Source organism: Populus trichocarpa, chromosome 5 (genome assembly GCF_000002775.5).
Source record: "Populus trichocarpa isolate Nisqually-1 chromosome 5, P.trichocarpa_v4.1, whole genome shotgun sequence".
NCBI classification, from domain to species: domain Eukaryota; kingdom Viridiplantae; phylum Streptophyta; class Magnoliopsida; order Malpighiales; family Salicaceae; genus Populus; species Populus trichocarpa.
This window is the reverse complement of record NC_037289.2, coordinates 22,444,890-22,470,955: the sequence shown is the minus strand read 5'-3', so window position 1 is coordinate 22,470,955 and position 26,066 is coordinate 22,444,890. Positions and strand designations below refer to the sequence as shown.

The window sequence follows — 26,066 nt, the reverse complement described above, 5'->3', positions numbered from 1 at the left end:
ATAAATTGATCAAATGAGACTAAGGCTTAAATAGCCAGAACAAGAAACAACAGAAACAACTAAAAATAAGTTCACGTCTTCAACACCCTGAAGATGTGGATCCTTGCTTAAGAATAGGTAAAACTAAAACAGAATATCAAATGCTAACAACACTGTCCTAATAACTAGGACACTTATTAAAATTATTAAGACTAAGTCTAACAGGTTTATCTAGCTAGGGTTTACCCACGACGAAAAATGCCATGTCATTGCTTGTGTTGTAATTACTTTCATATCCTATACTTTGATTTGGGCCATGTCCGTGGTTTGATTTGAGAACTGTTAGTGGGTGACAATAAAATGTTTCTTTAGTGAAAATAGTGGTGCAAAGTTGTCAGTAAGATGTCTTAGCCTTCTTGCAACTTACTATTAAAAAATATAAAGGAAAAGGAAAATGTGGCAAGGAATATCATGCCCTTTGATATTAGTGATCTTTCAGTTTAACCTCTGCCAGATTGTCTTTCGTTATTTTCTCCTCGAGATCGATCCATGCATGCCTTGCTGCTTGGTTTCAGGACCCAGACTTGTTAAAAGCAATAGATTTGCCGCCCATAATTCTTCAGGTATTTGCTGTTCTTCTATCTTATATCATTCTTCAAATATATTTTCTGCCCGGAGACGTTCTGCTTGAAAATTAATGATGTTTGGTTTTACTTGATTCTGTCAAACTTTAATTTGCATCTTTATGGCCCAGTCAGTGGTGATGTTATATATATATTACTGCTTCTTATTAAATATTGTGTTTTTGAGGAATCTGAGGGGTTAAAATTCTTGAATATAAATAATATATTTTGATTAATTGCAGTAGGCTCGTAGGCTCATAGGCTCGTGCTTAGAAAGCAACGGATTTCCAACTCCATTTTAAAGCTGAGTTACATCATACATGGATCTAATTACACTTGAGATTTTCTATCTTTCTACGGCGGATCCACGTAGGCTCATTTTCGGTCGCTGACCTACTGAAATCTGGAATTCAGCGCACCGATCAATTTAATCCATCAATGTTTTGTATGGGTGGTCTCATTTATTATTTGAACATTTTTCTTTATGTGTTGGCAGATACCACGATTTCTTGTGAGTATGAAGAAACATTTAATTTCTTTTACTAGTTTTTTTATTTTTTCTTACGAAAATCACAACAAAACATGTATTAGCATATATATCGTATTTTAGGCATAGTCTTCAATCTATATTTCTTTTTAAGTTTAATTTTTTATTGAATATAAAATTATTCTCTAATTTAATTTAATGTTTTGTCACAAAGTATAAAGTAGTATATCTATGTTGCCAGAATCAGAATCTAAACACGTGAAGGTTTTAATTATGTCAATTTAACCTCTAATAATGTAACCTAGCTACTTGAATGTTGTAAGAGAAATCAAACCCTATTTAATTAAAACTAATTAACCAGCATTTCACTAATTTTGGTGTCGATCGATCGAATATAAAACAGATAGAAGTTATTTTGCCATAGCCTTTTTGTAAATCAAAGAGATCAACGAATGCTACACGCCTACAGGTCAGAGACAGGTAGAAGGATTCTCTCATAGGGCCTAATTCATTTCAATTTTTAGCAACTTTGAGATAGATTTTCAATTACAGGGAAATTTCAAGAGTGGTGCCCTATAAATTAAAATAATATAGAGTGCTCGGATCGATGCATTAAAAAAAGAAAAGAAAGGAAGAAGCTCAGGTCTCTAGGAAAGAAAAGGTGATGGTGCATGGTGGTGGTGGAGTTAAAATTTTTCTCGGAAGGAAAACTTAACCAAGCCTACGAAAACTGGGCCTATACATCCCGAGTCTGTGTGCAAGGAGAGAAGCATTCGAGTATAGTGAGTGCATGTGTGTGGAGTTAATTACTTACTGGCAGTGACTTCGAGAGACAAAAATGGAGTTGAGTGGTGTGACGGTAATAAAGAGAAAGTTTAGTGTGTGATTGTTAACACCTAACTTGGTGTGTTTTAGTGTTAAACTTTGTACAAGTGTCCTTGTAAATAAAAATTTAATTGTTCTTTTCATCATTGTTGTCCCAAGACCCACCAATGGTATTAATTTCTTTTTTCAAATTTGTCCCTAGCTAGATATATGCACAGTTGACTATAAAAATTATAACTTCATGAATTTATTGGATTGTTAGATTCTTACATGTTTAATATTTGGTTATATATATAGCTGTGTTGAGTGTCATAGACACACATACACACATATAGCTAGCGCCAGCTGTGATGAGAATAAAAATTAAATTTTTACACACACAAACATATATATATTTATATGTATATGTGTGTGTGCGCGCGTGTAACTGACCTTAACTATATATATTTATATAAAAATTTAGCTTTTAATTTTTATTGTAACTATACTTTATTACTGATGTATCAAGTTTAACAAATGACATTAGAATATATATCTAAAATTATTCTCATCATAGCTTTTATCACATATATAAAAATTTATTTTTTCTTCTCATCACAACCAGTTGTCTCCAATTATACATGTATATATAAAGATTCATTTTTTTCATTATAGTTGTCCTTATCAATGATATTTTAATTTTAATTAATAAATATTGTAAATGCACAACATGAAAAATTATGATTTTATAGACTCAATGACTTGTTAGATGAATAAATATTTTATGTTTTATTGTTTTGTATAACATTTGTGTTTGTGTGGAGGGGGCACAACTGGCTTTAGCTATATATACTTGTATAAAAATTTAGCTTTTATTTTTTTTTATTATAATTGTCCTTTATTACTGATGTTAGCGCCAGCTGTGATGAGAATAAAAATTAAATTTGTACACACACAAACATATATATTTATATGTATATGTGTGTGTGCGCGCGTGTAACTGACCTTAACTATATATATTTATATAAAAATTTAGCTTTTAATTTTTATTGTAACTATACTTTATTACTGATGTATCAAGTTTACAAATGACATTAGAATATATATCTAAAATTATTCTCATCATAGCTTTTATCACATATATAAAAATTTATTTTTTCTTCTCATCACAACCAGCTGTCTCCAATTATACATGTATATATAAAGATTCATTTTTTTCATTATAGTTGTCCTTATCAATGATATTTTAATTTTAATTAATAAATATTGTAAATGCACAACATGAAAAATTATGATTTTATAGACTCAATGACTTGTTAGATGAATAAATATTTTATGTTTTATTGTTTTGTATAACATTTGTGTTTGTGTGGAGGGGGCACAACTGGCTTTAGCTATATATACTTGTATAAAAATTTAGCTTTTATTTTTTTTTTATTATAATTGTCCTTTATTACTGATGTATCAAGTTTAACAAATAGCATTAGAACATGTATCTAAAAATATTCTCATCATACCTTTTATCACATATATATAAATTATTTTTTCTTCTCCTTATAGCCAGTTGTCTCCGATTATATATATATATATATGTATATAAAAAAATTCAGTTTTTTTTTTTATCATTATAGTTGTCCTTATAAATGATATTTTAAGTTTAATTAACAAATATTAATAGTACTGTATATGCACAACTGAAAAAATTATAATTTTATAGCCTCGATGAATTGTTAAATAATGTATGTATAGTTATTTATCCCGAGATTGTTCTATTTTCAACATTAAATTGATGTTGATGTCTCTTTTTAAAGATAGTTTAGGTTGGATCATAAATTTGGATATATAAAATATTATCTAGTTATGGTGGCTGATTTTCAATTCCTTACAGGTTTTACCAAAACCTTTTCAAGATCATTGGCCATTGAAACTTTTTAAGCTTATTTTTTGAAAGAGAAAAGAAGTGAGTGTGCTTGATAAGTCGGTAGAGATTGAGTGTTAATGGGCGGGTATTTTGAGAATAAGGCATGGAACCTCCATACCTGATTACATCGTCTTCGAGTTGTGGAATTTTTAATTTATTTGGTCCCCGAGCCAATAATCAAAAGTTGAGCAGAGCAGAGCAGGCGAAAGATTGAAAAATTAATATGCTCGGTCGAGACACACTATACGACAAATCTATGGCGACTACTTAACGCCAAATTTGCTTACGTCAATACAGGGTATCTCAGAGTTCTCTTCTCGGTACATTGTACGAGTTTGTTCTTACTATTAATCTTTGACCTCTTTTACAGCTGGTAATTCCCGTTACCATGTAGCCACGATGAGTGAAAATTCTTCAAGTGCCAACGGTAAATCTCACTTGTAAGTTTTTTTTCTCCTGGTAAAAAGTGGAAAAGATAGTTGGGTTATTCCCTCCTCTTGATTGAAGATTTTATTTTAAAACATGGTTATTAAATATAATGTAACTTGATAAATTGGCTTGGTATCATGTGAACTTAAAACATAATTTAAGCTAAGTTTTATTTTAAATGGGTTTGACAGTTGATGTAATTAGATTAGCCGACTCAATTCATCCAGTCAAACTAGGGTGATATATAAATAATTGAGTTTCAAGAATATTGTACTTATATGTATTTTTTAAAAAGCTATTTTTATTTAAAAAAAATTAAAAAATATTGTTTTGATTGTTTTTAGATAAAGTTAGGACTTTCAACCTCTAAATGATCAAGAGTTCACTTACCGCTATTGCAAACTAGCGTTTAGTTTTCGAGAAGATGTTGCATCTGTAATCCTAATTAATTTCATTAGTTTTGTTACCATATATATGAACACTATGGGAATTATTCAATGCAAATGTTTTAGGTTATGTGTGTAATTAATTAATTTGCGCACTCATTTTGTAAAATAAAATATTGACAAGAGTACGTATCAATCAAGTGCAGCCTAATTAAGCTTTAGTTAATTAATTATTTTTATTGGTGTTAAGAGAATTTTCTTAACTATAATAAGATTTCTATTTTAATGAAAATCCACTTGATAGAGACCTAAAGGAAAAGCAAATTTTATCACAGAGAAAAAGCAAAGACTTGTAATAAAGCAGTCCTACAAATTCAAATGCCTTTCCCCGTATATTTTCTCCCAGTAAAAGAAAAGGAGGGCGCCGAAATTAATTCTATAGAGTAGAGATATTTTGAAATCGAAAATTATTATACATGGAGTCTAAGCTCTCAATTGATATTATAGATTTTATATATATATCGCACCAAATAATAAATTGGCATTTGAATCCAAAAAAACCTTAATCTGGAACTGTCAAAAATGAACCGAAACAAGGTGGAGCAGTGCTACGCGCCCGCGCTTGCAGTTTGAGTCGAGGGATTGGTGGCGGTGCATGCTCTTTATGTGCTGCACTGACCAGCAAAAAAAGAAAAGAAAAGAAAAGACAGCAAAAACATCGGGGTTTTGAGGGGTAATTGAGGTTGTGACTTATGGGTTTTGTCTAGGGAAGGCTTCATGTTGATGTTGGTTGGTTATGGTGGTGTTTTCAAGTGATTTTTAGGTTGAAGTTGGTGGCTTTCAGGTCTGGTTTTTTCTGGGCAAAATTAGACTAGTTTGAGTTGAGGTTTTGGGTGGATCAACACTGATAAAAAGGAGACCAGAATTGTGTTGAGGTCGGGTTGCTACTGTCGGTTTGAGAGGATAAGATTGAACATTTATGGGTTGAAATGAGATCGGTCAAGGGCTGTGACGGGTTGCTATGGGTTGGTTTGTGAGGAAATCAGGCTGTTGGGTTGGTTCGGTCAAGGGTTATTGTTGGTGTGTCTCTAGTGACCGGTCGAAAAGTGATGAGAGAAGGTGGCTAGGGTTTTGATTTTTTTTTTTTGAGAGAGGGTGGAAGATGATGAATAGTCCTTTATCTCTCTCTGTTTTTTTTTGGTTTTTTCTTTTGTTTTTCTCTCTTAGTTCACTCTTTATTACGTGTTATTTCTCTGTATTTTTTTTATCTCTTCGATTTTCTCAGTGTATGCTTTTGCAAAAATATTTCGGACTACCTATCTATTAATTTATAGGTCCTTCATAAGATATATTTCATTATATATATCCTTTTATCCGTCTATCTTTTAATTTTTTTATTTCAATGTTGTTTTGGAGAGGCCCAGACTTTTTTTTTTCTTCCTATTCTTCACCTTATTGTCGTTTCACTCCCCAGTTTTATTTTTAATGTTTTTTTTAATATAAGACCAAAAACCGTTTACGACAAATTAATATATTGTTTTGGTTTAATTAAAATTAATATGACTTCGCATGCAGATATCATTTTATAAGAGATATTTCTTACAATCCCACACCATCCTATTTTTTTTTTTCTGTAAGTAATCCAAGATATTAAGGGAAAACAATAGCAATTAAAAACCTTAGAAATATATATATGGATTATTTGAATTATTGAATCGACAATTAGGCCTCAAATTAAAATCTGTAAATGAAAACATATTGCAATTGTTCTGTTTAATTGGATGTGATGACAATATTTTCCATACAAATTAACAAACATATAATAAATAAAGGGAAAAAAATAGAGGAAAATTTTAGGCATGAAATAATTCAAAATACACACAATAATAATTATTAGGAATATACTAATCTTAGAACAAAATGTATAGTTTACTCTCATCAAATTTCCAACGCTAGCGAAGTGAGTCTCGCAGTCAAATGCTTTTAATTTGTTAATGGATTTTAGAAGAATAAAAGGGAATTAATGAAATACATTGATGTTAAAGATTAAATCTTTTATTAGGCTAAATCTTTGCAAGTAATCTCTCGGAATTTCAAGTATACTATTTTCAAAAGTTGGCTTATTAACTTAGAAAACAAATTCAAATTCTTTATATGACAGTCCTTCCTAAAGTTCTGGAATAGTAGTAAGCAAAATGACACCATTAAGAGACGAAAATACTTGTTTTGCTTGCTTGTTATATCCATACAATCCCTCATCCTTATTTATATAAAGGACTTTTTGGGCTTCCAATAGTAATGATAATTTAATCTAAATCTCATGTATATGGATATGATGTAAATGGGTATTTTTTTAAAAAATAAATAGTAAATAATGGATACCTATTTGTTAGGAAATTATATAAATCATATCTTGAAACTTCATGTAACAAATTTAGCTACTGGGTCGAAATGATTTTTTAACATGGTATCGGAGCCTTGTTGATCAAGCGGTCACGAGTCTAAATCTCATCACTCATTCTATTTGATAAAAAAAATTAAGCACAAGGTAACATGAGCTTATACAAGTTTCAAATCCAAAAGGCTTTCACTTAAACGAGTGTGTTAGAAAATTATATAAATTATATCTTAAAATATTACCTCACAACTTATGTAACTGGATTGAAATGATTCTTTAACACTATTGGATATCCTATAGATAATTTATAAGCATCTAAATTTTTTACCCAATAATTAGTAAATAGGGTATGAATACAAGAAAATCGACCTACGGGTACTCGTTGCTTTACATTTCACTTGAACGAGTGTGTTAGAAAATTATATAAATCATATTTTAAAATATTACCTCACAACTTGTTACTGGATTGAAATGATTCTTTAACACTATTGGATATCCTATAAATAATTTATAAGCATTTAAAGTTTTTACCCAATAAATAATAAATAGAGTATGAATACAAGAAACTCGACCTACGGGTACTCGTTGCCTTACCTTGCTACTAAAATTAAATTTTCAAAAAACCTAATAATTATTTGATATTTGTATAAAGCGAACATCATTGTCATGTGATTAATACATATTTTTAGCATTTGGACGGTGGGAATCTGTCACCTGATTTGAAGAGAATTTATAAAAAAAGAAAAAAAGAAATGTTGTCAAACCTCGTGCTTTCTAATCTCTAATGTTTCGAGTAAATTTGAAGGACAATCTTTTGTCAAGTCTTGCGCTCTCTCTCTAACCATTTTCGCATGATATTTGGTGGTAACTTTATGCTTTAGTTATCGCTTTATATATTATAATTATTTTCTCATCTTAGACACTGATTGCGGCAGACGAATATGAAGTTTCTCTCATCAATAATGAGATCTCATCATCCTAGCAAATAGCTACTGTGTGTGTGAATGATAAAAAAGATATTTTTTACTCTCACCTAAAAATTGAAGTTTTAGATTGAGTAGTCATTCACATTGCTTAAGAGTTGGTTAATTCAACCTAATGTTTAGGAGCACAAATCCTCAAAATCTTCATTTAAATTTATTTCTAAATTAATTTCAATTTAATTTTTTCTTTTCTTAAATACAGTTGTTTTTCGTTTCGAGTTTTCGCTCTTTAGACTTTAATCAATATTATGAGTTTGTGTTGTTCAAGTGTGTTTTGTCAGGGACTTATTTAATTTCTAACAATTAATAAGATAACCTCGACTATTATAAAAAAAAATAAAAAAAAGTGTGTAGTGCACTGTGAAAAATGTCATTGATTTTAAGATTTTTTTTTCTTTTTTCTTTTTAGAATGGTGGACGTTAATTAGACCAGTAGTATGGTATATTTTTATATATATAGAATTATGCACGGTCAAGTTAAAATGGAACAACATCAGATACTTACAACGTAGTATTTTGTTTTTTTAAGAATAATTAAACTGATAGGAACAGAGATGTAATTATATATACTCAGAACGTACTTCACAGTGCTAAAAGATTATTCATGCCATATTTGGAAAACACATCTTATTTTGGAACATTATTAATTACGGAAGTTCAAAGATTGACGATGTTTATAGAACTATGTTCAAAGAATATTAATGTGAATTTTTGTGTATATATGAACGAAAGAAAAAATAACTTCACTTCTTTTTCTGGTCGTTCCGTTCTGTCAATCGATGGTAGTATAAGAGATCTGTAACCCCCCCCCCCCCCACCCCTGCTTGCTTTGTTCTAAGCTCAGCTGGAAATCAAGGACTTTCAAAGTGAAATAGGGTTTGCTGAATCCGATGGATGGATGTTTGGCTCAAGTGCTTAAGGAACAAAAGAAGAACTAGATGGCTCGGGCTTGAAATGGGATATATCTTGTTCTGATATCTGGAAGGAAATTACACAACTAATTGAGTTTTATTTTGGTATTATTTCTGAGAAGCAGAATCATGGAAACTAAAATTTTATCCAGTTTTTTCTTACTAACATTTTTTCTCCTAGATTCTCTCAGTTTTTTTTCCTAGTGAAACAAAAAATCACACACAAAAAAGGAAAAATATACAAAATCAAATTAGAAATTAAAAGACAGCAGTACTAGTGAGATCCTGACGGAGATGCTGATTCATTGAGGAGTACCTCTCTCACAAGAGCTTAAAAGTTCTTCCAAATATTCAGCTCCTAGATCCTCGAACACCACCACTTCTTTGGTTGCTAACCCGTTCCCTTTCCCCTTCCCTTCCCTACTCACTGCCCTTCTTTTGGAATGAGTCTTCTTCAGTGCCTCGGCTGGGGAGCACCAGTACTGATCTTCTAAACCACTTTTCATTTCTCTTAATGATTTTCTCACTTTCTCAATCGGAAAATTGAGGACAGCCTTAGAGCCATGCAAGGATAATGCAGCTTGGTCATAAGCTAAAGCAGCTGTTTCACCAGTATCAAATGTGCCTAGCCAAACTCGCACTCCATTTCTAGTGGAATCTCTTATTTCCGCCGCGTATTTTCCCCACGGCCGCTTTCGGACCCCTCTATAGGTCTTTTCCCTTCCGGGATTTTCTTCTGTAGCATTCGGAGCGGCTTCCTTTTCCTTGATCTCATTCGAGGAAATAAGTTCCGACAAGTCTTTGGCTTTGTTATTTGGTGGAACATCGGAGGTAACACTAGTAGCAGATTCTTTGGCTTCGGTGAAAGGAACATCAGATGGAAGTGTCTCTTCAGAGTCATTTGAATTGAATAGATAGAAATTATCATGAGGGTTAAAAAGAAGGTCATCCTGCAATAGATCTAGAGAGCTGGAGGGAGATGATGGCGAGAATTCTAGATTTGGGTGGTTGAAGAAAGAATGATCCATCGATCCTTCATCAGTTGTTGGGTGCTATAACTTCTTCTAAGGTCACCTAACTTGTTTGCTATCATCTGAATACCTGCCCTTATATAAATATGCACGAAGACGAAAGAGAAATTACAAGAAAAAAATCATAAAAAACATGCATTAATTATTGCAATATAGAGGGAATTTTTTTTTATGATGATGGGAAGGACTGAGCATTTCGGGGGAAAAAATACAGCTACAAATTGCATTTTTGCAATTGAATGAGGACCCACACATTAGTTATACACAATTTGCTAATTAATTTTATTATTTTTGTTTCTTTAAATTAAATGATACTAACTAGGCACTTCCCTGCTCATCATAACTTTTCTCATATAGCTGAAACCATTAGTGGAGCTAGACAATTTTTTATTTTCTTTTGAGAACCAAGTGGTTTTATTATAGGGGACCGAGCTTAAAATTTTATTTTATCTTACCTAAATTAAGATAAGATTAAATTTGAATCTAAGTCTATTTAGATATATTTAATTAATTTATAAATAAAATAAATAGTGTGTTAGTACAAAATCAATGTTTTTTATAATTAATTTAACATGGGCTACAAGGTTGGTCAATTAGGCTTACACTTTCTTTCTTTTTTTATCATGAAATCTCATCCCCTTTAATTATTAAGAACTCAAACGATCTGGCATAACAGAAGATGAAGAGGGAATGATTGATAGGGGACTCTCCTCTGTATATTCTCCGAATCTAAATAGCTAGCTAATTAATTTACTAATTAAGAGCGGGGACAAAAGAAGGAAAGCCATTTCCTAGGTGAATAATGTCATCCGCTTCATGGCCAAGTTCATTTCGAAGCAGATGTGAGGAATTGAGAGCATGGATCACCAATTTTTCTTTTCTTTTCTTTTTCTTTTTGATAAATAGCTTGTATGCCATCATACAATCTGTTTCCATCACAACATTTGTGGGCTACATTTTTAAATGGTCATCAAAAGTGATAGGCAGGCATGGTGTGCCTAGCTACAGATGAAATATTTCAGCCTGCTCTCATTTATCGGTCTGATGCTATAAGCATACTATAAATTTAATTCTTATCGAGTTCATCACTTATACCAGGCAGATATGTGTTCGATAATGGTGCAGCTTTCCGAAAATGCAGAAGGAAGGAGAGAGAAAGGAAGGAGAGGATTGAAACATTGGACAACCTAATCTCCTTCGATAAGAGGTGGGAAAGCTTACCATTAGTGTAGAAGGGAAGAGGAAGAAGCCTCACACCTGAACCTGTTATAGACGTGCCTATACCATCCATTGGTGCATGGAAGTCATTCGCTACAGCTTTGCACCTCCACAGCTCGTGTCTAACATAAGCCACCATGTGCAAACACTGTTCTGACCATTTTCTAGCTTCTCACGGCAGTCCTGACAACTTCAAAAAGTCAATTTCTCGCATTAATGAATTTTTTTAATAATTTTTAACATATTGTTGAATTTTTGTGACAAAATATTTATAACTTTTGAATATTTATAACTGACTCATTATGATGTAAAACTGATTCAAAATATTTTAAAATTGATATGTTGATGTGGTTTTGGAGTTGTTATGTTTTTTATTCATTATGATGTGTCATTATTTTTTATTTTTGTATTGATATTATTTTTAAATTGTCATTTTGTATGTGTGTGGATGCCATTTTTATATGTTAATTCTGTTCTTAACTTGTTGTCATGTTGATTTTATTCTTAATTTGTTATTTTTCATATTCAGTTTTTTTATTACGTAATTTTGTTGTGTATTCAGAGTTTTATTATTTGTGTATCAACCTAAGATAAATAAACTATTAATGTGTTTTATCTTTAAAAGTTAACCGAAAAGATCATGAGTGCATGACTTTATTATGTACAAAAATATTTTTTCAAAACAATTTTCTAAAGATAAACTACTTTATAATTATTTTATTTTTCTTGAAATTTATTTGTGTATTGAGGGCTTTATTGTTCATGTATTAACCTATAATAAATAAACTATCACATGATGTTATCCTAAAAAGTTGACCAAAAATATAATGGAATTTTTTAATATATGACTTTATTATTTGTAAATACTTTCTTTTTTAAAACCCTTACTCCATTGAATTTTTTCTTGTAATTTTGGTTTCATATTAATTATTTTTATTATCCAAAAATCATTACCGGGCTTAATCCTTAGCTCTTATAAATGAATAATAGAATCATTTAATATGTGACTTTATCTTTGTTATGTGTAAAATATTTTTATGATATAATATTTTTCTTATTACAATTTTGTTGTGTGTTAATTATATTTATCTCTAAAAACAATCCATGATATATGAACAATCACTGAGCATATCCTAAAAGGTTTTCTTAACAGGTAATAGAAGCAATTAATGTATACTTTATTTTATATGTTGTAACCCAAGATTTTACCCCATTTTTATATATATTTAAAAGAAAAATTCAAAAAAATCAAAAAAAATTGTATTTTCAATAAATTTAGTTAATTTTAATAATTTTGGTATTTTTATTTAATTTTTATGTGTTTAAAAAAATAAAAAATAAAATAAGGGACACTCTATTGCCCTTTCGATTTTTGTTCATATTGAAATTCTTGTGAAAACTTTTACCAACCAAAGAAATCTACTGCAGTAACCAAAACTGATTTGATCTACACAGATCCGGTTTGTATAATAATTTTTCCTCCTATATTATTTTTTTCTTTCTTTTTTCTGCATGAATTTCTACTCCTACTCTGATCAGTAGTTTCTTTTTTTCCGATTTGAACGAAGGAGTATCCTTTTGCCACAAACTGTACATTTTGGGTCTTGCCACCCACACTTTGGGCCTAGGCTTTTCTTTCCTATAAACTAAAAAAGGGCAATGCCATGTTGGTTTTTGGGTCTCACTAGATTTGATTTACTTTAAATTTAAGTAAATTAGTTAGTGGATCGCTATCTTAATTAACATCCTTAAGTTTAAGATGAAAATATTTATATTGAATCCTCCAAATTTTAGTTTGAACTAAATTTACGATGTGTTAAATCAATTTTTTAAAAAAATGTTACAAAAATATATAGGCATTACTAACATATTTAAGAATGAAATTTAAAAAAAAATCAACTACAAAAAATAACCTAAAAGACCTGTGTCAATCGGGTTAACCTCTAGGCTCTAAAATCTATGATTTTGGTAATGAGACTAAAATAACCTAATAAATAATAACCTAAGTAAATCAAAATAAATTATGAAACTCAATTCTCAATAAATATAATATTAAATGATGAAATTAAAAAAAAAATTAAATTAAAAATAAAATAAAATAAAAAAACAAATTATTGTTCCAATAAAGAGTAATTTGTGAGGAAGGGACAGATTTCCCTCCTCCATTCATTTTTGTTAATAGATGATAGCAATGGTCTCTTTGTATAGCTATTTTTTTTACTGGCTATAAAATATCTTAATGAAGTTATCATTTTTTATAAAAAAGAAAAAGAAAGAAAGAAAAAAAGATAGCAATGGTTTGAAGTTCTTATTGCCGTTCACAATAATTTGCTGCTTCTGGCCTATATTAACGAGACGTCAGAATTTTCTACGATTACTTCAAGCGAAGTCTGCTAATCTGCTTATAAAGTTTTGGTACCACCTCACTTGCTACCTGCATATTTCATGGTCAGGCCGTGACTTTTTTATTATTTTGGTGTTTTTTTTTTGTGTTTTAAAAATATTTAAAAAAAATTAAAATTTTTTTATTTTAAATTAATATTTTTTAATAGTTTTACATCCTTTTGATATGTTGATATTAAAAATAATTTTTAAAAAATAAAAAAAATATTATTTTAATACATATTCAAGTAAAAAATAATTTGAAAAACAATTGCATTCTCATGTCATCTTTGTTTTGGTTTATTTATCGTCCGTAACTGTCATAGCTTAAAATCCTGTAAGCTCAGCTTTGTTTGCATCCTATTTTCAGTCTTCTTTCCTTTAATTCAATGTATTGATTCTAATTTATTTATTTTTAAATCATATATAGGCAATAATTTTCACCAGCATAGTTATGCTAACTCATTGCACAATCCACGCATATAATAGTGTTAAAAAATCATCTCAACCTAAAAATTTAAGATATTAAATGAGGTTACAAGATATGATTTATATTATTCTCTAACACATCCCTTTAAGTGAAAATTCTTTGGGCTTGAAACTTGAACAGGTTCATATTATGTTGTGCTTAATTTTTATTAAATAAATATGGATGGTGAGATTCGACTCGTGACCGCTTGGTCATCAAGACGTTGATACCATATCAACGAACCATCTTAACCTAAAAGCTTAAGCTATTAGATAAGGTTTCGAGATATTATTTATATTATTCTCTAACAAATAGCTATAATAGTCTAATATTTGATAGAAAAATCTTGTATTAATTTTTCTTTTTTCACCAAAAAAATGTTCGTGCTATAATTTATATAAAAAAATAGTATGATATTTTGAATTATCGAACACATTTCACTACATAATCTTGTTCACATGCACTAACTAAAGGCAACACTCTTATTTGGCTGGATACTATTTCCTGCTTCATTTTCACTTGTGATGAACATGTAAGAACTACTCCCACAATCAAAGATAAGCAAAGAAAAATTATATGATTGAGAAAAGCACCGTTATGTCCAAAGGGGGTGGGGAAACCAGAGCAAACAAAACACACACACACACACTATACACACACACACACACACACACACACACACCTCGCTACCAAAACTAGGAGCGTGTAGGGCACATTGTTTTCTTTTCGACCAGGTAGAAGTAAACGATGGGAGTTGAGAGAGAGAAGTCGTCACATAGGTTCACTTTAGTGATCAACATACAATATCAGATCTTTGATTTTGACAAACTGGTCCATAAAATGGCCACTTAATTAACGCCAGCTTGGATCTTAAAATGAACAAGTTGGTCATAAAAGGGAAGAGATTTTTTATGCTTGTTTTGTTTGGACTTCGGAGTCATTTTTTGTTTGTTTGCTGGCCTTCAAACTGCAGTAATTGATGGAGAGGAGATAAAGCAATTGTGCAGGGTGTTTTTTTTTTTTTTTAAACATTCCATCATTTTCCCACTTTATAGAGAGAATCTTGCTTACATTAGAAATAAAGTAGATTAAGAGAGATGAGTATTATATCCACTATGCAGCCCATTGGCTCAATCGGCCTTCTAGTAAATGAAAAAGAAACAAACTTTACGTGGTGTTTCAAAATTAGGATTAACAAGAAGGGATAAAAAAAACTCATGCCACGACATACCCCTCTCCTCAACTTTGGAAAAAAAAAAACCAAAGGTCTGAAAAGAAGAAAATTATTGACAAATAAAGGAATTAAGGAGATGCTAACGGTCTGAATTCACCAAGAATTAGAAGTGTCACATGAATTCAGAAGCTCTTCCAGGTAGTCAGCTCCCAAATCCTCCAAAACCACCACATTTTGTGGCCTACTATGAGGTACTTGATTTACTTTAGTTTTCCAACTCTTTGATTTTCTTCTCATAGAGTGTTTCCTCTTCAGTGCCACCACAGGCGAACACCCATCTTCACATCTATAATTCATGTCTTGAAGTGACTCTCTCACCATCTCCACAGGAAAATTGAGAACAGCCATCGAACCCCGCATGGAAAATGCTGCTTGATCATATGCCAAAGCAGCTGCCTCTGCACTATCAAAGGTCCCTAGCCAAACCCTGATGCCATTCCTTGTAGAATCCCTTATCTCTGCAGCATACTTCCCCCATGGCCGCCTTCTAACCCCTCTGTAAGATTTCTCTCTCTTAGCCTCCTCCTCTTCTTTCGCATTTGAAGTCACTTCCTCTTCCTTAATTCCACTTGAAGAATTAGATTCTGAGGATTCCTTGGGCGGTCCATTGGCTAAAGCATTAAAAAGGACCATTTCCTCCGAGTCATTAGTGTTAAAAGGAAGTGAATTGCTCTGGAAAAGAAGTTCATCCCATGAAAATGAATCTAAAGAACCAAAAGAACATTCAGGGGAGAAATCAGAATTTAGGTATTGATCATGGTAAAACAAAGAAGATTCCATCAGGGATTTTTGATCGGACAATCAATTGATGGTCTATGACTTGTGGGTTTGGTTGCACTTGTTCCTAATTGGCAACTAAGTTTTTGTCTTGAAAATTTTCATCACCTAACTAACCCTTTATATAACAGCAAAAAAGGGGGCGATTTGAACAAATAAATAATTAAAAAAAACTTGGGAAAGATTTAAATAATTGAAATGATAAAATAAGCTCTAGTACATAAAGGATTATAGAGTATTTAATAGTAACAAGCAAGCATTGCAGTTCAAGATTTGGGGTGGTGTTCTTGATCTTGTTAGTAATTGGGAGGACCAGATTAGGAAGGTTTAGAGTTTTTTAGGCACGTGAGTTTAGTGACGTACGGCGGCGGGGCTGTGGTCCCATAATCGCTCGTTTATGTCATCACCTTGCCGATGTCACCCGACCTTGTAGGGCATTTCTAATTATCTTTTCCACGTGGCAGCATTTCTTCAAACAAAGTGGCAAGCTTTTCATCATCATTGGATGTCTTGGACAGTTTAGCTTAGCATTGACAGTACTTGAATGTTTTTCACTGCTCTACAAATCTTGAATTTTGAGTGGTTTTCTGGTACTCCATAGTTGTTTAGTTAGGTGATGTATATTGTCTCTCTCCAATATATAAAAGATAGCTTACGTTCAAGTTCATAGTCTTAATGATTTTTCCGGTATAGAAAATTACTCTTTTTTATTACTTCAAGCATGAAATTAAGAAAACTTGAAGTTGAGGAAAAAGGGTATGGATAAAATTTTATGAGATGAAAGATCACGATTTGAGGATTTTAGATTCAAAATTCAATTGGAGCCTCTTTTTAAGAGTTTTTTTTATTATTATTCAACGACAAGCTAGGACTTCTTCAAATTAGTTTGTGTGTTAATTGATATTAATTTTTGTGGTTTCCAAAGATTTTATTTCGATCATCTTCCATGGAGCAGGTTTTACATGCGTGTGAAGGCATTTAATTTATTTATTAGGCATTGTCGTGCATCACGAAAACATTTCCGATGCTGTTTTTTCTGTTCCACTCGTCCTGACTTGGGTCCCTCGTCGACCCTGAGAAACGATGGGAAAAGAAAATGAAGTGGAGTTCTCAGCCAGAATTAACTCAGAGAGAGAGAGAGGAGAAAAATGGTAGCCAGCTAGATCGGACAAATTCATATCCAAATCACATAAAACCAATCGGTAATCTTTGACAAATCTCCGCCTCTCTAATCGTTAATTATCGATGAAATGATGGGCACATGAAAGTATTAAAGTCAGGGTTTCTAGTGACAATTAGTTAAATTTGAAAAGACTGGCAATGAAGAGGACACGATATGAAGGATTCATAAAATATGTTACACGGATGATAACGTACGTGGAGCAGATACAGCCCCCCTTTCGTGAGATTTCTTGAAACCTTTCAAGGTCTTTAAGAAGACTAGAAACTTTTTAATGGAAATGGTTGAATTTTGAAAGTCCTCCAAAGAGAAAGGGTTGCTACGTACAGGTTGATCGATGGAGACAGACAACCCTTTAATTTTTAGAGGAATTTATTATATAAGGGATATTCCACGGCCACCTATGAGAAGTTTCGAAGAACCTGAACGAGGAGGATATAAACAAGGTGTGTATATTAATGTTGAAATTTATTCGAGGATATTGTTAACTAATTTTGCTAGGGGGCAGCAATCTATAGATAATATTAATTATTTTTTCCTTCTTTATTTTTGTCTTTTCTTCTTAATTCGTTCTCTCTCTCTTTTAATGCATATATCTTGAAATATAAAGTGGGAGAAGTATCACAATCGATATTTAGTAATTAGATTGATGTTGGGTAATTAATTGATTTTTTAGTTTAAGTAATTTGATATATTTTTTATCGTTAAGGTATCTGATGATTTGATATAAAAAATTCAGAAGGATGGTAAGTGGTAGCAGATGATCATGTCTGATAAGTCATGTGACCGATAAATATGATAGTAACAGGTGGTATCTGATAAGTCAGGTGACTGATAGTTGATATCAATTACACATGTTATCTTAATTTTAATTTTTCCCTTCATGTTTATGTTTTTTTCCCTATCAATATATTCATTAAATCCTAAATCCTAATAATGTTTTTTTATTACTGTCTTTCTTAGTTGTAAATATAATAGAGTAAACATATTTTTAATGTTTAATTATATATATAATAATTTGGAATTAATAAAAACTAAAAAATAGTATAAAAAATCTGATAAATAATAAAGTAATTTAATCGCTTATAAAATATATGAAATGATTTTTTTTTGTTTTATAAAAACTAAATTTAAACCAAATAGATAAGGTGCGCCAAAAGGCTAGAAATCAACCTTTATATCACCCCTTTCACTGTTGGATAAAAGTCAACATCCAAAATAAAACAAGATTTTAAACTTTTATTACAGGTATTATAAAACAATCATTCCTGTATAAATATCTAAAATTCAAATAACTATAAATATACATAGATTAAATAATATAATTAATATATTAAAATTTTATTTATATAAAACTATTAATTGGGAATATAAGACTTAAATGAAGAAAATACTGATAATGATTTAAAAATAAACGAATAAAGAAATTCCTCCAACTGTAATGTCGGCTGTCACCGTCGCCATTATGGGTGGCGTATAGCGTTGCTTTGAAGGGCCATTGCCAAAATTTACGAATATGCAATTTTATTAGTCCCTGGATATTATTTATTTTCATTATGATATTTTAAGAATATTTATTTTTTCCAATGATATCGTTGGCCTCCAAAAAAATGTATCAACAATCCGCCCTGGCCTCAACATATGATAGCATAGCTATAAAACTCAACTCAATTCAATACTAAAATTACAGGTTGGGAGGGTCAAGTTATGAATTAGCAAGTTGATCCAAGCTTATTTAGACTTTTTAATAAAAATGATGTTATTTTAGTCAGTTCACCTAGATTCAGGGGCAAAATCAATATTTTTTTAGGGTGGGCAAGATTAGAATTTTTTTTTAGAGTGGAAAAAACTTAAATTTTACTACTTTGGTCTTAAAATTTAAATTTTTCAAGGGGGAGCAAGGAAAAGAAAAAAAGCTCAAGCATTCCCTGGCTCTGCCCTTCTTAGGTTGTCAGTGGATATGACAAATCACTTAAATTTAATCAGATTAAATTTTCAGGTGGTTCAAAAACAAACTTAGCTAGAAGATCTTCGGTTGGTTCATTAAATTGGACGAGGTTTAATAACCATGTATGACAAGGTTATGTACGAGTTTCTTTATTTTATTACACAACATATTATTACATAGTTGTAGGTTTTTTAATGTAATCACTACCAGAAAATCGACTTAGAGTTTTCTTTTATCTTTTGACTTGTGGCAGGGACGCCACGACTCAAGCTCTTAGTTTGAGTCCTTGTTTGCACTAAATTGATCATTGTACTTCCACAAGGTTACGATGGAAGTCCTATCACTTGAGAGGGACACGTGTACCACAAACACCGTAGAGTGGTCCTTGCATAGCACATCTCTGGAGTCTGGACTAGTCGGCAGCCATGCACTCACTTATCCTTGGTGCCTAACGATTCATAGTACATAGTCACTTATATCGCATTAATTAGATTCCCATTTTTTTTTAAAAAAAAAAAAGAAAAACAATAATTCTATGGATTGTCACTGTTTCTTCATCAAAGCCCTCGCTAACGACTGGGTGCTGCATCTTGGAGTTTTTGTGACCAATCTCATTCAATGTTGCCGTCAGTCCGGCGCCGGCACCACAATCAACAGTCAAGCCTTGGATATATATGGTCGGAATTTCTTGTTTTGAAATAGATTTATATCGTCAGAATAATGGTGCGGTCACTTTTGGCACGTCCACCACCAGAATTATTTGAATTTCATGTTCAATTGTCCATGAACAACAACTTGTATTATATAATACACACAACTTGCTTGTTGGTGTCATTAATGCTAAGCCAGTATTCTTTCAAAGTCATGCCGCCCTACTAATATTATCAGAGCTTTAACCTCTTTCTTTATTTTTTTTCCCCTTTTACAAAACATATATATTTTTTAAAATGAAAATAGTAATTCATTAAAACAATATTGGCAAGTGTCATGTTCTGTGTCCTATTTCATTATCTTTCTGTCGAAGACCATTAGATGAGTGATAATGCCAATTCCTCGCAACTTGTTTGGTGATGGGACCGTAGGAATATTATTGGGAGCTCTTTTTTTGAGCAAGGTGCATGAATCTGTATACTCGAACCAATAATCTCCTTAAAAAAATGTCTCCCATATATAACATATATACAACGTGTCTGAAATGTGAAAAATTGCATAAGTCTCTCTGCATTGAATGTTTGTTTGATTCATTCATTTTCCTAATTTCATCTCTACTTTATATGTAACTTGGTCTTCTTTCAAACTATAATATATATTATTTTCAGTCTGTTCGATACGATTTAACTTTGAATAAGTGCATGCATGTTTAATTATTTGTTATAATTGACAAATCACATTGAGAATTAAAGAAGAGCTAGCTGCCTGGGATAAATTTTTATTTTATAAGGTGAGTTGAAAGAGAAATGGCAACTTAATCTTCCACAACGAAAGAACGAGTGAATTGCACACATATACTCCCTATAAAATAATTGCTCTATAGATAAGTAACTAGTAAACAAATGCAAATGGTCGCAATCTTGTTCTTAATTACTTCGTAGTTGGGTGATCTTGTTTACTAGATTTGCCTCCATTATTAATGAGTAATGACTAATTATACGAAGGGTGGTTGGGCAAATTGAGTGGTTCCTCGAGGGAAATAGGTTTTAACTTTTAACTCAATTATTTATCATGAATTAATTTGTATATTAGCTATAATTACAAAAATAAAAAAGAGATTGTGCCACACTTGTAAATGGTTTCCAAAAAAAAAACCCAATAATAAAAAAAGTTTAATCTTATCACCAAGTTTATATCAATATTATTTCATGGCATATTTACAAGACTCAACTTGAAATTAAAATGATCCGAGATTTAAATCATGAATCAAATGGATTAACTTGAACTAATTTAAGTTTTTTTTAATTAATTAGGTTGAAAGTCAAGTATCAGGTCAATAAACTATTGAATTAATCTGTAAAACAAGATGAATCTTATAACTATTTATCAAAAAACTATCTCAACCCAATAGCTTAAGTTATTGAGTTGAGATGGTTCTTTGGCATGGTATCAAAATATTGATAACCAAGCGGTCAAGAGTTCGAATCTCACAACCCTATTTATTTGATAAAAATAAAGCACAAGGTAAAATGGACATGTGCAAGTTTCAAGTCTAAAGGGCTTTCACTTGAGGGTGTTTGTTAGAGAATAATATAAATCATATCATGTGACATCACCTAACAGCTTAAGCTATTAGCTAGGTTGATATGGTTCTTTGACACTATTTTTAAATAATATCCCCCAACCCAAAAAAGAAAAAAAACCAACCGCATTCATATTACATTCAAAGAAGGGCAGGACCATACCGACTCCTGTCGACCACTTGCTCTATACAATACTACAGTCAATTGTATGCCCAAACGATGAATTAGGAAAACATCAACATTACTCATTAGGGTAGTTATTTGAAACATTAACTAATCTATCAAATGACCAGGCTGCCAACGATTCAGATTGCATAGCCTGTTTATAAAAATTGATTTCTCAAACAAACCTTTTCAAGTAAAAGGACGAAAAGAAAGAAAAAAAGGAAAGGAAAGATGAGGCAATAGAATCTAGAACCATATACAGCAGAATTAAGTGCACGTTTGGAACCGCACCAAAGTTATTTATGTGAAATGTCATAATAGAGTAAGATTTTGAAAAACAAGGTTCAAATATGTTTTTCTAAGCTATCAATTTATAGTTGACTGCACGTTTAACCTTGTGATAATCATACTTTATGCCCTTTTACGTGGGGACAACAAAATCAGGTTTGGTGTAAATGGGGCATGCATGTCATTTCTATAAAAGCTACTTGGCTAAGTGCATGCACAGTCCCACAGTAATCTAACCATTAATAATTAAAAAAAGGGGATTAAAGAGTCGAGGGACTCTTTAAGCTCGAGAACTTGCCAAGAAATCTCTTCTGCTGTGTTTTTCTTTCGCCGTTCTTCTCATATCTGACCTTCGTCCAATTTGCATCAAATTAATTTTGAAATTTATACTAGCTAGCCTATAATTATTAGTAGGGTATGCAAATCCGCTCTTTCTTGGAAGTTCCTTGGAGAGTAAGAGAAATTATATACAGTCCTAGGTTTTCAGTCAAGGCAATCAAAATGGACCCTGGAAGAAAGTCTAGCAGAGGCCCCAGTACTGTCCCATTCATGAATGCATCTTATTCAGCAGGTGAATTTGTCGTATAGTTTTCTTCACTTGGAATTCTATTACTGTTGCCAATATGAAGGTCTGAAAAATATTTTCAATGAGTATTATGAAGTAGATTTAACGGTTAGGAGGAGTTTGGCAAGACGGAGGAGAAAAATATGATCTGATTCTTTTTCACCAGCATAGTGATTATATAAAAAAAAAAAAAAAACATAAATATCTCCTCATACGCCCCTAAAAGTATCACTACAGATTAAAAAAAAAACAAATATGTTAAAATGAGTTCTTAGAACATGAAAAAAATCAATAAAATACTATACAGAAATAAATCTCGAATAAAATTATTAATATATAGCTAGCACGCGCGCGCGCCCACATATATATATTGTACAAATGTGAATCAAGTTTTACAGCTAACTCGTTGGTTATTCAAGAATCCCAGCTGAGTTAAATGGTTATTCAAGAATCCCAGATTTCCTATAACAGAGAAAAGGGGATACCAATTCAAAGGGAAAGCTTAATTTTAGCTATGAAAAGCAAATTTAAACAGTCCAAGTAAAAGATGAAAGCCCAGACAAATTGCGCTGCTGGATTTGATTATAAAAAGCTTATAAAAAATTAGAAAAAACTATAACGTACGTAGTGGGTTTATATCTCAACAGTTTCTATTTTCTTATTATTTTTTTCTTATCAATTTCTTTGCATATTCTTTCAAATAGATTGGTCTCTCTATTTTATTTTTTTTGTCTTTTTTTCCCTTGATTTACTTGTGTATATATACCCATTTTTTGAAATTTTAGGATTGCTATTATTCTTGAATTGTTAGTATCAGTTTCTTTTTAAATTGTCTAAATAACAAAAATTTAGTTGAGATTATTTCACTTTTTTTTTTTCTTGTAAGAAATTTTGAGAATTTTAGATCTAAGTTTTAATGGGTAGCTAACAAAAATTAATTTTTTTAGGCTTATATTTTTTGAGTTAAGAGACTAAGTAGTCTGCCAAATAAAAATTGTATAGATAACTTGTTATTTTTTAAACGCAGACAAGTGTACTTTAATATGTTAGGTTAGCAATTCTGAGATTACTTAATTACTTGTTATTTTATTATTAATTAATTAGGGGCTCAAAAGGTAATTATCAAGTTTATAAACAGAATTTAATTATTTCTGGAAAAAAAACTGACTAATCTTTATTTTTTATATATTATTGCTATCAATTATTTAAAAAATAAATATATTTTTTAACAAATAATGGTTTTACTACAATGAAAAAAAAAAAAAAACTTTGAATCATCATACCCTTCTATCCTATAGGCAGTGAATCATCATACCCTTCTATCCAACGGGCAGATTCCCCGTTTCCCATACTATATGGTTGAATTTATTTATTTTTCCCCGAGAGAAGGAGGGGAAATGCAGTCATTTTTAAACTAAAAAAAATTAATCCGAGGGAAAAACATGCTTCGATACAATTGGTATGAAGCCTAACTGTCAAGCCCAGTCTATTCTCCAGCTAAAACCCTGGCAGTACTCTACCAGGCCCAAAATAGAATAATCTAAAAGCATACTTGATTCGAGCCACGTGTTATGGTACCATACGTTGAATTCATCAAAATTCTTTGGGCCACGTGTGTGGCCATCACACGTTGAATTCACCGAACTTCTTGGGCTTGTCACCCAAAAACTTGCTTACATTCAGCCATCAGCCTCGGAAGATTAAGGAGCTATCTAATTAATTTAACATTGGTTTCTTCATAATGAGAGGAAGGGAATAGCATTGGATGATGTTAGTTTTGTTTAATCTGCTTTAAATATTGGTTAAAGAAGCTCAGATAGCTAGTTATATAGTTATATTTAATGATGTATTTGATATTGTGGTGCAGAATATTTTTTAAAAATATTTTGTGGTATTCTATACTTAGTGAAATCGTTGTATATATATATTTATATTAACATTGGTTTTTTTTTTGAAAATATATTAAAACGAATTTATTTTTAATTTTTTTATATTAATGTATCAAAAATATTTTAAAAATTTTAATTTAATATTTTTTCAAATGAAACAGAAAACATAAAGTACTATCCTATCACACACTCATTGAGTATTCACGAATATTGATATCAATTTCAATTACTTATTATCACCGTTATTCGTTAATTTATTTTCAAATTTTAATTTGTAATTTGCGCAATAAGTGAATTTTGTAAATGGTAATGTACTTTATGGTATTCGGCGAAATTGCTGTATTAAGAAAAGAAAAAAATTTAATTATGTTGACATAAAGTGGAACAAATACTTTAGACTAAAACTAATGGAAAATAAGTCATCAAAATTGGGAAGGGACAAGTCAAGTGACACCTATAATGTCTTTTTACATTTTAAAAATATTTTAATTTTTTTTTGAAATTTTTAAAAAAATTTCTTTATTTTATATTAATATTTTTTTATATTTTCAAATCATATATTAGTTTGTTTTTTAAATATTATTTAAATATTTTTTAAATAAAACCCACGGTAAAAAACAACTACAGCTACCTTCCAAAAAAAAACCCCCTCTTTGAAGAAATGGTATGGGAATGGACAATTTTCCGCAACAACTTCTCTAACTAGACCAAAATTAATTGTTGTCGTGATAGAGGTTTTATGCATGTAAGGGCTAATGATCAGCGCAGACAGAGTGGACCAGATAAACAGGTCCTTTCCGAACCACAGAAATACTCAGAATCCACCATCATGAATCTACGTTTTATTTTCTGCCCAAGTCCATTGAACATAAAACATGCAATAGTAAAAAAATATGCAGCTAGTGGTACGAAAAGCACTTCCAAGGAATATAAAAAGGACAAGCCAAATCCACATCTGCATAGACCAGGAAGTTTCCTAGAAACTACAAGATCCAACCGTCAAATAAGACTCTCATTGACCATCGAATTCATAATATATTTATAAATTGCCACCGAATTTGAAATCAAGCTAGACGTTCGTTACTGGGCTCCTCTTCACTTCAAACACAGAATGGAAACACATCAAGGAGAGAAGAACACAAAGAAGCAAGAGAAAGGAAGGGGGGAGAATGCGTATAGGGGAATTCGCAGGCGACCTTGGGGTAAGTTTGCTGCCGAGATACGTGACCCAACAAAGAATGGGGCACGTCGTTGGCTAGGAACATATGACACGGCGGAGGAGGCGGCTCGGGCATATGACCGAGCTGCTTTTGCCTTCCGGGGTCATTTAGCCATTCTCAATTTCCCGAATGAATACCAACATCAGGATCCAAGCTCTGCCATGTCATTTGCTTCTTCATCTTCATTCTCCACTGCCAATCCTGTGAATTATGGCCATGAAGTTTCCTCTACTGGCGGACAAGAAGTTATAGAGTTCGAGTATTTGGATAACAAATTGTTGGAGGAGCTGCTGGGAACGAATGATCCCAGCAGGCAGCATTAGGCCCATTGATGAATGTGGATTGTCACTTTGTCATGTCACCCTTCAATGCAATTCTTTTATTTTGTCCGTTGTTTGAATCTAAAATGGAAACATTTGTTTTTTTTTGTTTGTCATTTGTAACAAAATTACGTTCCATATCAAGTTATAAGCAACCTTCTCCCCCACCAACCAGAGGAATAAGACGAGCAAAAGAAATGGTCTGAAACCAGGGACTTAAAAGAA

General features: G+C 31.5%; 3 protein-coding genes and 1 long non-coding RNA gene across 4 annotated transcripts; 2 read left to right on the top strand and 2 right to left on the bottom strand.

The window, feature by feature from the left end:
• The first annotated feature begins 394 nt into the window (after positions 1-394).
• On the top strand, positions 395-5,992 carry LOC112327574 (uncharacterized). Its single transcript, XR_002981885.2, has 2 exons — positions 395-602; positions 3,782-5,992. It is a non-coding gene; the product is annotated as an uncharacterized LOC112327574 (long non-coding RNA).
• Positions 5,993-8,999: 3,007 nt separating this feature from the next.
• LOC7476910 (ethylene-response factor C3) lies at positions 9,000-10,163 on the bottom strand. Its single transcript, XM_002306807.3, has one exon. The coding sequence runs from the start codon at positions 9,947-9,949 to the stop codon at positions 9,224-9,226; it is 726 nt and encodes a 241-aa protein (XP_002306843.1). The 5' UTR covers positions 9,950-10,163; the 3' UTR covers positions 9,000-9,223.
• Positions 10,164-15,088: 4,925 nt separating this feature from the next.
• LOC7454341 (ethylene-response factor C3) lies at positions 15,089-16,238 on the bottom strand. Its single transcript, XM_002306806.4, has one exon. The coding sequence runs from the start codon at positions 16,033-16,035 to the stop codon at positions 15,349-15,351; it is 687 nt and encodes a 228-aa protein (XP_002306842.1). The 5' UTR covers positions 16,036-16,238; the 3' UTR covers positions 15,089-15,348.
• A 9,123-nt stretch (positions 16,239-25,361) lies between these two features.
• Positions 25,362-26,066, top strand: LOC7476909 (ethylene-responsive transcription factor ERF098). Its single transcript, XM_002307604.4, has one exon. The coding sequence runs from the start codon at positions 25,413-25,415 to the stop codon at positions 25,842-25,844; it is 432 nt and encodes a 143-aa protein (XP_002307640.1). The 5' UTR covers positions 25,362-25,412; the 3' UTR covers positions 25,845-26,066.